We start from the raw sequence: 13,995 nt of genomic DNA, 5'->3' as shown, positions 1-13,995 counted from the left end.
GAACATGCCCTTCCTTTCTTGAACGTGGAGCTGGAGGCTTTTGCACTGACGCAGGCCAGAGAAAACTGTGCTTGGCCTGGCAGACAGGGTGGACAGGGAAAAGGGCAGGCCCCCAGGGTTGCCCTCCTGACATGACACCAGGAGAGGTCTGCACAATGTTACTGTCTGGGGTGGACCATACCGCTTCCCGTTAATCAGAGTGAAAGCTCCTGTGGAGTTTTTTGAGAACTGGGCAGAGAGGGAGCTAAGTTTTTGCAGCAGGAGAGGTTAACCCTTGGGATGGGCATAGAGGATTCTGTTACATGGGGCGTGAAGGAGTGTTGTTACCTGCTTGGGGTGGGTCAGAAGAAGTTCTGCCTTGAGCTTGTGAGGGCTCTGAGAGCCCCATTTGTGTTTGGTCACTGAAATGGGGTTGTTTCTGGCAGATAAAGACCGTGATGTTCGACAAAACCGGCACCATTACCCACGGGGTCCCCAAAGTCTCACGGGTCCTCCTGCTCGTGGACATGGCCACGCTGCCCCTGCGGAAGGTGCTCGCTGTGGTGGGGACTGCAGAGGCCAGCAGCGAGCACCCCCTGGGCGTGGCAGTCACCAGATACTGTAAAGAGGTAGGTGGACTGGGCGTAGCTGGGCCCTCGCTCCCCCCGGCTCCCCGCTCCCACCAGCTGCCCCGAAAGACTCGAAGCTCCTTCCTCCACACACGCCTTTCTTCCTCGCTGCCCTTGGCCCCCCAAGCCAGCTGCTTCTGGCAGGGGGCCTTGGCATGTGTGCTTAAAGAGATTGGCTCAGATGGTAAAGAATCTGCCTGCCATCCAAGAGACGCAGGTTCAATCCTTGGGAAGATCCCCTGAAGAAGGGAATGGCAACCCACTGCACTAGTCTTGCCTGGAGAATCCCATGGACAGAGGAGCCTGGTGGGCTACAGTCCATGGGGTCGCAGAGTCAGTGACTGAGCAGGGACGAACAAACGAAACTGAAACCGAAACCAAAGCCAAGCTCAACACAGCACAAACTGAAGTGGCCAAGGAACGGAGAAGCGGGAACTAAGTTCACAGATCAACTTTCCACCCACCTGGCGAGAGTTACTTAATTTTAAAGAGTAAAGACAAGAGGAGTGAGGCTAGTGACGGGGAGGTACACGCAGCTCACAGCGGCAGGTCCCCTGTCATGTTTCCAGATGATCACAAAGCAGTTCAGTGTGCGGGGCCATTCATTAGGCATTCCCTGACCATCTGAGCTCAGGACAGTAAGAATTAATTAATAAGATGCAAACTCTGCCTGCTGGGAGCTGAGGGTCGAGTGAGGAAGACAGATATACGGATTCAGTCCTTTATGAGCATTTCGTGCAAAGGGATACAAAAATGGATGGGGTGTTGGGGCGAGAGCAGGAGAAGTCCACTCCACAGGGGACGCCTGGGATGGAGGTGAAGCAGCAGAAGTGACCAGAGGCCTGTGGGTTTTTGGCACAGTCAGTGGCAAGCCATCACCCTGATCTCTCCAGACGAAAGGGCCAGGTGAGCGTTCTCTGTTTTCAATCTGAACACGGAGGCCCCAGGGATGTGCTGGAATATCGCCCTGAACAACGTGTAAACTGTCTGGACAGTACAATCACCAGTAAATGTCGAAGGGTGACATGATGCTTTGAGGAAAAGCTGACAACTCTTGCTGGACAGGGAGTCTTCCAGAACTCTCGTGCTGCATCCTTTGTGTGGGGCTCGGCTGTTTCCCCTCTCAATCTCCTGATGTTTCAGGAAAGATTCAGCTCGCCCCAGGCATCCCTTCTGTTCTGTTAGCCGAATAAGCCCAGGTCCTTTCTCCTGCCACATTGCCCCTTCCCCCCAGGGTCTGTACATGGGCAGTTACCTCAGAAGAGTTAGTTACCACTTACCTATTCTGTAGTTTTTATGAAATTATTTTCAGCACAAAAATAAAATCTTCCCCCACTTTGGCACCTTCAGCCTTGCCACCCTGCCGGGGACCAGCCCTGGCTGATCCAGGGTATTCGAAGGAGAGACGGCATAGGCGAAGATCAGGAGACAATTGCTTAATTAAATGTTAATTAAGGATATAAAGAGTAATAGAATGAGGATAGCTCAGTGAGGAAATTTAGTGGAGAAAAGAGGCTGAATAAAATTCCAAAGCAGGGAATTAATGTCACCTACGAAGGCCGCAGGCGTCCTCCCGTTCTCCCGAAGGAGAGGAGACACTAAGGCCTCCCCAGTCGGATCTTAGAAGCCCAGGCAAAATTAGTAGGCTTGACAAGCTTCCCCGCCTCAGAGGAAAAATTCAGCCAGAAGGTGAAAGAAAGAATGACATGGGGAGACCAAATTCCGGTGAACAAAAGGACATACTTTATTTTCCAAAGCAGTTTTATACCTTAAGTTGTGCATAGAGGATAATGGGGGAAGGGGTAGAGGCATGCGAAGACAGCAGTTCCTGATCCTTATCGAAGTCAGGCTTTCAAACTTATCATATGCAAAAGTTTAGGTGATTTACATCATCTTCTGGCCAGGAAGCCTGTTAACATTTTAAGAAACTTATTTTTCTCTAAAGGTGATTATTCTAAAGTCAGGCGCCAGCCTCCAAAAAGCATTGGAGAAAGTTGCATTCCTATAGGGCAAAGGTGAGGTGGGCTCAATCAAGAAAAAGATTAACTCAAGGGTCCAAGATTACAAACATTGAGGCAACTGCTTACATTTCTATACACCCATTATATCAATCAATACACCGCCAAGGACACAGTAGGTAAGGGATATGGAGACTTAGCAGCAAACATTGGCCCAACAAGTGAAAAACCCTTCACCAATACAATTTCTAATCAATCTTTTAACTACTCAAAGGAATCTGTGTTTAGACAGTTTAGAACATCTCCTGCCTCTCAAAGTTGGGAGGCTCTGAACAATCACATGTTGCCGGAAAAAACCTATTCAGGCAGGCTAGAGGACTTCCAAAGGAGTTTGTAGGCTGAAACACTGTCACACCCAAGAATTATTAACTGGAGCTGTAAGCTAACTCTTTTTTCAGAGAGAGGTAGTGGGGGACAGCCCCCCGTAAAGTCAGAGGTGTAGCTGAAAGCACAAAGCAGAAAGTAGGCAGACTCTGGTTTTGGGGGTAGATTGCTCGAGAATTTCCAGGGAGACTCCTGAGGCTTGATCCCGCCTTTGCGTATGCCAAGCCTCCTTCTTCATGACCTTTGCCAGGGACGGAGCTCGCTCCCCGCACCACCCCCAGCCTTTAATTGAAAGTGTTTGATGTGCACGGCCTTTCTCCTTTCTGGACCACATCTTGTCCAGGATGCCAGGCATCCAGACTCTAGGAGAGAATTTGTTGTTCAGTCACTCAGTTGTGTCTAACTCTTTGCAACCCCATGGACTGCAGCATGCCAGGCTCCCCTGTCCATCACCAACTCCTGGAGCTTGCTCAAGTCATGTCCATTGGGTCAGTGATGCCATCCAACCATCTCATCCTCTGTCATCCCCTTCTTATCCTGCCTTCAGTCTTCCCAGCATCAGGCTCTCTTCCAGTGAGTCGGCTCTTCACATCAGGTGGCCAGAGTGAAGGCTGTTTTAAGCATCTGTGTCAGATGAGAGAAAAAGAGCTGCTGGCTCGAGTCTCTCTCTCTGCCTTTCTGGGAAGTTCTCCCACCGTCCCTCCCTTAATTTCCAGCAGCTGCTGCTCTCCCCGCTGCCCTCATCCCACCCCTGACCTGACTCCCTCTCAACTCACCCCTGTTCTCTGCTTCCTCTCCCCGCGCCCCCCAGGAACTCGGCACGGAGACCCTGGGGTGCTGCACGGACTTCCAGGCAGTGCCCGGCTGTGGAATCAGCTGCAAAGTCAGCAGCGTGGAGAGCATCCTCGCCCAAGGCGAGCGCCTGCAAGGCCCACTGACCACTCACCTGAATAGAGTCGGCAGCGACCCCACAGAAACAGGTATCCTTGGTTTCGGTCTCCACCGCTCCGTCTGCCGGGGGTTGGGTCCAACCACAGAGGGCGCCACGCCAGGCTCACCCCGAGGTTCCTGCCTGTGAGAGGGTTGGCTAGGGCCCAGTGTGCTGCCCATCTGCCTCCCAGGGCAGCCTGCAGCTTCTCTCATGTCCTCTGATGTGGCTTGATGCTAATGGCAGACAAAAGTGGCGTATGACTTAAAATTCACAGAGTTTGCTTTTTGTTGTTGTTCAGTCGCTCAGTCATGTCCAACTCTGCGACCCCATGGACCGCAGCACGCCAGCCTCCCTGTCCTTCACCATCTCTCCCTGAGCTTGCTCAAACTCATGTCCTTTGAGTCAGTGATACCATCCAACCATCTCATCCTCTGTCATCCCCTTCTCCTCCTGCCTTCAATCTTTCCCAGCATCAGGGTCTTTTCCAAGGAGTTGGAGTTTGCTTACCTGCCCCCTAATCTCAAGTCTCCTCTTTCTTATCCCAGGCCAGTCTTGCTTCTCATCAGCTACAGGGTAGACCAATGGGAGTCCTTTTGTTCTTGCTAACCAGGAAACTGCCACGTGGTTGGCTCTGATGGGATGTGATATATTTACAAAGGTAGCAGCAGTCAGGGACAGAGGGTGGAAATGGTCTGCCTAAGGAAGAGCGGACACTGGAGGGGCAGCTGCTTTTTGAATAATGGCCTTGGTTATTTAAAGAGTGGCTTGCTAGCCATCAACATAAGAGTGGAACCAAAGCCTCCAACCAAAAAAACCCAGGTTGAGTTTTTGCTTTTAAGTATATTAGTAGTTAAATCTTGATTTAGATTTTATTGTTAACCACCTTCTAGCCATTTAGAGCCCCTGATGACCTTTCCTCTGCCTTCCAGGGACCTGCCTGTCAGTGTCGTCTGAGTTGAAGTGACAGGTGCAGGGCTCGCCTGGCCTTTTAGGAGGTGAGCCTCACAGTGTTTCACACACATGGGCTGCTGGTTGGCTGGTTCACCTTGCATCATCTGTACTGAGCCAGAGAGGAGTCTAGTCAATTCTTGCTTTTGGTGCCGAACACATAATTAACTGCTCTAATCCCTGTAGAAACGGCAGCAGATACCTCTAAAGGCCAGTAGGTACACTGCGTGGTATTTAATGTGTTTGTAACACCTTCACACACCTTAATTCACACCACGGTTCTGCATGCTAATTGGTTTCCCCCCTGTCCTTCAATGCTGGTGTCGAGAGGCGCTTTCCAGGTTGTGGTTTTTCCAGAACCACCAAGTGGACATTTTGCTACGAGAAGGATCCCGTGGCAATGGCACCCCACTCCAGTACTCTTGCCTGGAAAATCTATGGACAGAGGAGCCTGGTAGGCTGCAGTCCATGGGGTCGCTAAGAGTCGGACATGACTGAGCAACTTCACTTTCACTTTTCTCTTTCACCCATTGGAGAAGGAAATGGCAACCCACTCCAGTGTTCTTGCCTGGAGAATCCCAGGGACGGGGGAGCCTGGTGGGCTGCCGTCTATGGGGTCGCACAGAATCAGACATGACTGAAGCGACTTAGCAGAGCATAGCATAGCGCGGTGACCTTGGGCTCTGTGGGAATAACTGCACCCTCTTTCGAGCAGATGCTGCCACGCAGACCTTCTCTGTGCTGATCGGAAACCGGGAATGGATGAGGCGCAACGGCCTGACCGTTACCAGCGACGTCCGAGACGCCATGACCGACCACGAGACGAAGGGCCAGACGGCCATCCTGGTGGCCATCGATGGTACCGCCCCCCTCCCCTGCCCTCTGCTCTTGAGGGAAGCTGGAGACGTCAGGCAGAAATCGAGGCTTCCTTTAAAAAAAAAAAGTTCCTCTCTGTTATTTTTAGTTCTATTTTCTCCTTCTCCCGAGTCCTTTAAACCCACTGCCCCCTCAGCTCAAGAGCTGGAATTGACTCAATTAAAAATGCCTCTTATACACATTCACTCTCGTTTCTCCATCACGCCTCAGCTCTCGCACACCTTCCTGTGTCAGTCTCTAGAGTCATTAAAAACAAAACTCTACACAAGTGTTTTCTGTAGGAAGAGACAGAAAGGAGGGATGGATTTCCTAGCTGTTTGGACATTTGTCACTTTTTAAGGAGCATTTGTTGTATATCTCATGTTTTAACAGCTAACAGTTACTGAGTTATTATGAGTCAGGCACTCCACAAAGCAATAGATGTTCCTTACAGACAATGTGGAAAATTCTAAGAACTTGGGAAAAAATGGAATATCCCTCATTATCCCACCCCTCAGGGAGCCTCTGTCAACTCTCTGATAGTCCTTCCAGACTTTTGTGTGCATCTGGACATGTATATAAGTTTAAAAAGCAAATTCAAAACTGTGCATCCTGTTGTATGATCTGGCGTTTTGTTTTGGCCTGTGACATGGTGTTAGGGACACTGTTCCTGGCTGCCGAGTCTTCCTTGCTCCTCAGCTGCCCAGGCTCTGGCACGTGCTCACCCACGGTGTCTCTGGCAGGTGTGCTGTGCGGTATGATCGCCATTGCGGACTCAGTCAAGCAGGAGGCCGCCCTGGCCGTGCACACGCTGAAGAGCATGGGCGTGGACGTGGTGCTCATCACCGGGGACAACCGCAAGACAGCCAGGGCCATCGCCACCCAGGTGCGGCCCAGGGGCTGGCGTGTCTCCCAGCTCGGAAATTACAGGCGATTTTAAGCTGGCAGAAACAGTTGGAGGAAAGGTGACTCAGTGGTAGAGAGTCGGCCTGCCAGTGCAGAAGATGCAGCTTCGATCCTTGGGTTGGGAAGGTCCCCTGGAGAAGGAAATGGCAACCCACTCCAGTATTCTTGCCTGGAGAATCCCATGGACAGAGGAGCCTGGCGAGATACAGTCCATAGAGCCATAAGAGTCGGTCACACGACTAAGCGACTCAGCAACAACAGCAGCAGTGCATGGAGCACTCAGCTTTGCTCTGGTCTTTTCTCTCCGTCGGGGCTTTCCTCTCCACGTGCTCTGATCTGCTCCGAGCCCACAGGGGACCACCTTGCTGCTGCCCCAAAGGCCACATCCGCTGGAGCCTGGGTGCTATCATTTCTGCACGGCCCGCTGCAGTCCCAGAGAAGCAGTTATGGTGTTCTCTACTTCCCAGACTCTGCAGTGAGGAAGAAAGACCACGGCTTTAGGGCTGCGATAAACACTCTTGCAGCCTTTATGTTAAGGGAGTGTTTTGCCGCCCAGCTCTTCTCACACCACACCAGCTGGCTCCTGGGTCCCAGCAGGTCTCCCTCTGTGCTTGGCTCTGAGTTTGCACCACAAGGGCAGCATGACTGCCTGCCTGCCTGGCCCGCTGTGTGGGGACAGCTCCAGTGCAGACTCCTGGCAGTTATATACCAGCCCTTTGGGAAATGTGGGTAAAGCTGTCTGCTTTTGAAAATGACTTGGTTCTTAGAGGGGAGCAGTGGCACCTGTCTTAGCCGTCCTTCTAAGAGTACCCACTTTCCCTGGTTAAAGCTCATTCGGGCATTCAGCAAGCACTCACTAAGCTGCATTGAGAGCATGGCCCCCCGGGAGCTCACAGTTCTGTCGGGAGGGTGACCCAGAGGCGAGTGTAAACTGTGTACAGGGGGCTGCCAGCCTAACCCTCAGCCTGGCAGACAGGGACACCTTCCAGGGGAGGGGAGGCCTGAGTCAGGGGTGGTCAAGGCTGGGGAAAGAGAAGAGCCCTTTGCAGGACCAAGCAGGAAGCATGGCACCACCCGCAGGTGCCAATGACGGCTGCTTTGGAGAGGTCACCGGGTCAGCATGTGGAGAGGAGCACTGGGAAGGTGGGGTGTGGGGGTGGCACTGGGATGGGAGTGGGGGGTGCTTGTTTGCTGTGTGCCCCGGAATCTGCAGGGCTTGCTGTGGGGTAGGGTGGGGTGGCTCCTGGGTTTCTGCTCCTGCTGCTGCCCCCTGGCAACACCGGATGTTATTGCGTACTTACTTCTTTATCGAGTGCTGTTTCCCTTTCCTTCCAGGTCGGCATCAACAAAGTCTTTGCGGAGGTGCTGCCTTCTCACAAGGTGGCCAAGGTCCAGGAGCTACAGAACCAGGGGAAGAGAGTGGCCATGGTGGGTGACGGCGTGAACGACTCCCCAGCCCTGGCACAGGCTGACGTGGGCATTGCCATCGGCACGGGCACTGACGTGGCCATCGAGGCGGCCGACGTCGTCCTCATCAGGGTGAGCTTGGCTGCGGCTCCCCGTCCCTGTTGTCCCATGGGTCATGGGTCTCCCACCCACCCCACCCACCACTCATCTGTGGTCCTCTCCCACAGAATGACCTGCTCGATGTGGTGGCCAGCATTCACCTCTCCAGGAGGACCGTCTGGAGAATACGGCTCAACCTGGTGCTGGCGCTGATCTACAACCTGATCGGGATCCCCGTCGCGGCAGGTAGGCCCTCACCACCCTGTTCCCTCCACCCCAGCTGCGGCCAGAAGCCTCTGGAAAGAGTTAATTTGCTTATGTTCTGCTTTGTAAGTATCTAAAGGTAGAGGGCATGGCAGTCAATACTCCGGTATTCTTGCTGGGAGAATCCCCATGGACAGAGGGGCCTGGCATGCTATGGTCCATGGAGTCGCAAAGAGTCGGACACAACTGAGCTTGAAAGATGAATGAGAAACTGCAGGGAGGAACCAGGCCCCCATTCACTTCAGGCCGCTCTGAAAAGCTGGCCAAGGTGCTTGATCTTATTTACCATGGCCTTGTTTTCCAGAACATTATTAAGACACACAGTCTGAAGAGTCATCATTCTTAACAGTTATGGGGCACCTGCTGCATGCTAGGCTCAGGGACCAATGCTTTAGAACTTTATCTTAAGAATTAATTCCGCCCAGGTTTTACCCTGACTCAGGAATAGTTATGGAAAGTGATGGATGTTTTCTGCTTCCTAACCTCTCCCTCCCCCACTGAATCTTGTGTCACCAGACAGGGAAAAGTTCCAGACCCTCCTGCAAGGAAAACATCTATGTGGGCCAAGACCTTTTTTTTTCTTTTCTTTCTTTTTTTTTTCAATTGGGATCTTCCCAGATCAGGGATCAAGCCCATGTCTCCTGCATTGGCTGGCAGGTTCTTTACCACTGAGCCACCAGGGAAGCCCCGAGACCTATACTGAAACATGACTTTCCCACCGCACCTGCCCCTGTCGCGCCTGAGTGGTCAGCACTGCCTCACACGGTGGATCGGCGTCTCCACCACAGCCTGGCTCTGGTAGATGCACTTCCTGCCCCAGAGCTGGCTCAGGAGCCCATCCCCTCCCATGCTTGTGGCTCTATCTCAGAACCTGGTCTCATCACCCCTTATCAAGTGCTTTGACATCCTCGAGGAAGGACCTTCCATGTAGATGGGGACCGTGGTCATTGGCATCTTATCCCTATGCTCACACCTCCGAGGGGCCCCGGGATGGCTGTCCCAAAGGGTCCCTGAGGTGCCCTGTCCCCTGGAGCTTCCCCCAGACCAGTGATGCCACCTCTGGATGGTCCCAGGAAGGTCTGGACAGGTTGGGGACTCAGTCCCTTCGACGGTGCCCCCACCGCCCAGCTCTGAGTCAGCCTGTCTCAGCTCCACGGGCCCGTGGCCAGCACCCAGCAGGAGGCTTCTGAGCTGCCCAGAGGAGGACAGCATCAGGTGGGCAGTGAGGCTGGGCCCTCCTGGCTGTCTGCCCTGGGCCACGCCGTGAGTGTCGTCCTCCCCTCGGCCAGGTGTCTTCATACCCATTGGCGTTGTGCTGCAGCCGTGGATGGGCTCGGCGGCCATGGCGGCCTCCTCTGTGTCCGTGGTCCTCTCGTCACTGCAGCTCAAGTGGTGAGTCCCCGTGGCGGGCCTGGGCCGGGGCGGGTGTGTGGCTCGCTCCCTCACCGGAGACACCTGCCACAGGCACAGCCAGAGGCCCCGAGCGTGGCCAAGCATGTGTTTATGTAAATGATTCCTCCACCTTGAGCCAGTGGTTTGCCGCTTAGCAGTCACCATGCGTGGCTTGTTCCAATTATCCTGCTCAAGGGCTGTTTATGTAAATATTTGGTCATAGGATCCTGTTTGTTATCATTTTCTCTTTTATACAAGAGATGCTTATTTATGTTTTCATTTAACAAGAGTTAATAACAGCCTACTATGTACCAGGGGGCTTCCCAGGTGGCTCTGATGGTCAAGAACCGCCTGCCAATGCAGGAGACATAGGAGATCTGGGTATGATCCCTGGGTTGAGAAGATCCCCAGGAGTAGGGCATGGCAACCCTCTCCAGTGTTCTTGCCTGGAGAATCCCATGGACTGGGGAGCCTGGTGGGCTACAGTCCTTGGGGTCGCAGAGTCAGACACAACTAAAGCAACTTGGCACGCATGCTCCATACTATGTACCAGGCATCTGGATTGAAGTTTCTAAATCAGGCAAAGCTGAGCCTTGGGAGTTCAGTGGCCTTTCCTTTAAAACCCATGAGGCTTCGATACTGCGTGTCAGTAGAAGACTCGATGAAGGGGCTTCATCGGGCTTATTAAAAGGGGGGGCGGGGTGCTGTGCGTCCAGGCTCAGGCGCTCTTGGATCCCCGCCCTGCAGCTACAGGAAGCCGGACCTGGCGCGGTACGAGGCGCAGGCGCACGGCAGCATGAAGCCTCTGAGCGCGTCCCAGGTCAGCGTGCGCGTCGGCATGGACGACCGCCGGCGTGACTCCCCGCGGGCCTCGGCCTGGGACCAGGTCAGCTACGTCAGCCAGGTGTCCCTGTCCCCCCTCAAGTCCGACAAGCTGTCCCGGCACAGTGGCGCGGCCGATGACAGGGGCGACAAGTGGTCTCTGCTCCTGAATGACCGGGACGAGGAGCAGGGCATCTGAAAGCCGCCCCCGTGGCTGAGGCTCCCAGCCAGCAGCGGCAGCAGCAGGCGGCCGAGCCCCTCCAGGCCTGGGCGAATATTCTGGATCACCCTTTCCCTGCACCCGGGGGGCTCGATTCCCCGGGTCCCATGGGCTCGGGAGAAGGCGTGCTTGCTCACGCTCGGCTCATCGGACACCTTGCTGTGGCCTCAAGAAGAGGAGGGACAAGCCCTCCTCGCATCCCCTGCCTTAGCACTTGTGACACGACGAGTCTTATCGGGTCCAACATCTTCGCTGCGCACCTCCACAGAGCTCATAAAAACTTAGGGGTCTGGCTGTTTCTGACAGCACCCCCGTGCATCGCGAACCCGAGACCACCGTGTACCTCAAGCGCCCCCTTGTTTTCTGCTGGGGCCCTCTCTTCCTCCTCTGCCCTTGATGGTGGGGGTGTGACACCCGGTCATCTGAGGGCAGGGCTGATATCGTCACTTCCCCTCTGCTGCTCTCCAAGGGGCTCCTGTGCTTCTGCCTGAACCCCTGCCCACACGACCACCAGAGAGCCACCCTTCTCCTCGGAGACCAGAGGTCTTGGTTGCCCGCGAGCTGCTTCGCGCTAGAGTCCCGGCTTCTCACGCTCAATCCAGTGTGGTTGCTGACTGTCGCTGCCTAGCTGGGCTGAGGGTCTGAGAGCCTGAGGCTTGAGAAATTTGGCTTCCTGTGGGGTCCTGGGGGAGGCACGTGGCTCAAGATTCTGCTTGCCTGGTTTCAAGGGTTTCAGTTGCATGGCCTGTGGTGTGACAGTCGCCTCACAGCGACTGGGGTTCAGGTCTGTGCTCCCCAGAGCCATGCAGCCCAAGTAAGAGGACACCCCAGCCCTCCACAAGCTTCAACTCCTGCGCATGGAGCTGGTGCCTTAGGAAGGGGGTGCCCACCACTCCCAAGGGAACTGTTTCTAACATCAGTGACCTTTATGGTTGCAGGATAATCAGAGCAACAGCAGTGGGCCCATGGTAGACTCCGAGCTTGGTGGTGATTGGCAGAGCCTGTGGGAGTCTGCAAATACTAGCCAAATCTTAGACTGAGTAGAGTCTGTTCTCAGTTTCAAGGGGGAAGCCCTTATCACACACACTTTAGTTAGTTATTGTCAGTTATTTTTTAGGGGGATATAAGCACTTTTTATCGCTTACCTCTAATATTCACAATGAACTAGCGAAGTAGATAGAATATTGTCCACATTTCACAGGCGGGAAACAGGCTCAGAGAGGCTAGAAATCCCACCAAGGATCACACAGCCAGTGTGCATGCCAGAGCAGGAATCTGAATTCACATCCACGGGCCCTGAAGTCTTTTCTTTAATTTGGCTCTACCGTCAATATTTTGTTTGATAAGAAGCAACAAGGAAAAGTCCCTTGTTCCTGGAAGAACAAAGCTGCCAGGTGACGTATTCACTGAACTGGCTTGAAATGTGACTGCTAGGTCATGTCACATTGCCTTCAGATAGCTCCTTCCCATTTGCATATAATTGAGTCTGTGCAGCATCTTATCCTTTAAAATCCGTGTGCAGGGTAGAGGTGTGGTTTTGCTTCCAGTCTTCCTTCCCCAGCCCTGTCCTGCTTATGTTCTCAGTTGTGTCCTTTCTCTGTTCCCAGCTGCTGCTCAGGGAATGTTTCCTGTTTCCCTCCAAGAGGCTAATCATCTAAAGAATCCAATTGTAATCAATTTTTCAAAAAGCTTTTAGGACCCTGAATGTTATGTGTATAGGGACATGGAGATATTTATATAATTGTACAGAAGATAACCTTTTAGATGTTCAAAAAGTGTCAGGAATGTTTTGTTGTTGTTCGTTTTTTTGGTCAGGAAAGAAGAATTCCTATTTCAAAAACATTCCATGCTATATTTAGAATAAAATTTCATTTTTTTTATTCATTTAAAAACCTGCCTGTGCCCGGCTCTGTGTGAGAGGGAAGTGTGTATGGGCTGGTGTGGCGCCATCTTTGGGGAGAACTGAGGTGCTGGTTTTGCTTGGTGCCTTTTTGGGGGCAGAGATGGGCGGGGGGTGGCCAGAGCCCCATGTTGGGCCATCCCAGCACTGTGTAAGCCCCTCCCTCAGTGCCTGCCTCTGTGGTCTGTGGGGAGAGCTCAGGGAAGCACTCCCTCAGAGTGTCAGTGCCGCAGGTTCAGACACGGACTACGTTACCCCATCAGATGCTGGTTGAGGGTGATTATCTACAAAAGGCTGTTCTCTGATGCACACATCTTCGTCAGGAGGGTGATGTTTTGGGATCCTTGGGCCTGAAGGAGTGAGGTGGGGGGGGGTAGAAAAGTCTGGAACAAAGCGCTCTGCTGGGAAGGCTCTGGAGAGATCCTGGGGTGGGTGGGGGTGTCCTGAGTGAGCCATACCTAGAGGTGAAGCCACGGTGTCATTCATCATCCAAACCAGGACACTTTCAAGAGTGAAAGGAGGTGCTACTAATAATTACACCAGGGAAACTGGCCTAAACTGGGACTACCCAGGCTAACGGGTGTGTGGTCACCTTAAGAGGGAAGTAGACGTTGTGCAGTTGTCACTGACACAGTAGTAGCTTCACACACACCGGTTGTGGGTTTCGTGGGCGTGCTGGTGACTTAATCCTTCATCGGATGGGGAGAGCTCCCCCTCGAGGTGATGGTCTTGGGGCTCAGTGGGAGGCACAGCCGGAGAGTCACGCGCGGGCTGTGCTAAGTGCCCTCCTGCGCCCTTAGGACTTCATGCCAGGTGTGCCGGGCCCCTCTTCTGGATGCCCCAGCTGTGGGAATTCCTGTCGTATGCACGTCCCATTGTGGAAAGGGAAGGTTGATACCACCTGAACAAGGGAGTCCATTCCTTTAGAAAACAGATTGTCCTCTAAAACTTGAGCAAATTTGCCTGATAGAATTCCACATGCACCAGAATAAATCATAACATCTGTCCATTCCTGAAAACTTTTCAGTCTTTAAGACCTCAGTGAAAAATTATGAAAGGATCTCTATTAACATTTGTTAGTTGCTCCGTCGTGTCCAACTCTTTGCGACACCGTTAACTGTAGCCCACCAGGCTCCTCTGTCCATGATATTTCCCAGGCAGGAATACTGGAGTGGGTTGCCACTTCCTTCTCCAGGGGATCTTCCTGACCCAGGGATCAAACTGAGGTCTTCTACCTTGCAGGCAGATTCTTTACCATCTGAGCACCAGGGAGAGATAAGTGAAAGACTGTGATAGGATCA

The 13,995-nt window shown here is 53.1% G+C and overlaps 1 protein-coding gene across 4 annotated transcripts in view; it reads left to right on the top strand.

Moving 5' to 3' along the window:
- ATP7B (ATPase copper transporting beta) overlaps nucleotides 1-12,680 on the top strand; it is a 74,079-nt gene extending 61,399 nt beyond the window's left edge. For all 4 annotated transcript variants that reach the window (XM_070380356.1, XM_070380354.1, XM_070380355.1 and 1 more), the window contains 8 exons: nucleotides 426-608; nucleotides 3,762-3,930; nucleotides 5,545-5,688; nucleotides 6,428-6,570; nucleotides 7,926-8,129; nucleotides 8,225-8,342; nucleotides 9,650-9,752; nucleotides 10,500-12,680. In XM_070380356.1, coding sequence (XP_070236457.1) covers nucleotides 426-608; nucleotides 3,762-3,930; nucleotides 5,545-5,688; nucleotides 6,428-6,570; nucleotides 7,926-8,129; nucleotides 8,225-8,342; nucleotides 9,650-9,752; nucleotides 10,500-10,773 — 1,338 coding nt within the window. In that variant the 3' untranslated portion in view covers nucleotides 10,774-12,680. The remainder of the gene's footprint in view (nucleotides 1-425; nucleotides 609-3,761; nucleotides 3,931-5,544; nucleotides 5,689-6,427; nucleotides 6,571-7,925; nucleotides 8,130-8,224; nucleotides 8,343-9,649; nucleotides 9,753-10,499) is intronic.
- The last annotated feature ends 1,315 nt before the right edge of the window (nucleotides 12,681-13,995 follow it).

The sequence above is a fragment of the Bos mutus genome, chromosome 12 (genome assembly GCF_027580195.1).
Source record: "Bos mutus isolate GX-2022 chromosome 12, NWIPB_WYAK_1.1, whole genome shotgun sequence".
Lineage (NCBI taxonomy): Eukaryota > Metazoa > Chordata > Mammalia > Artiodactyla > Bovidae > Bos > Bos mutus.
The sequence above is the reverse complement of the archived record's forward strand: the minus strand, read 5'-3'. Positions and strand labels throughout refer to the sequence as shown.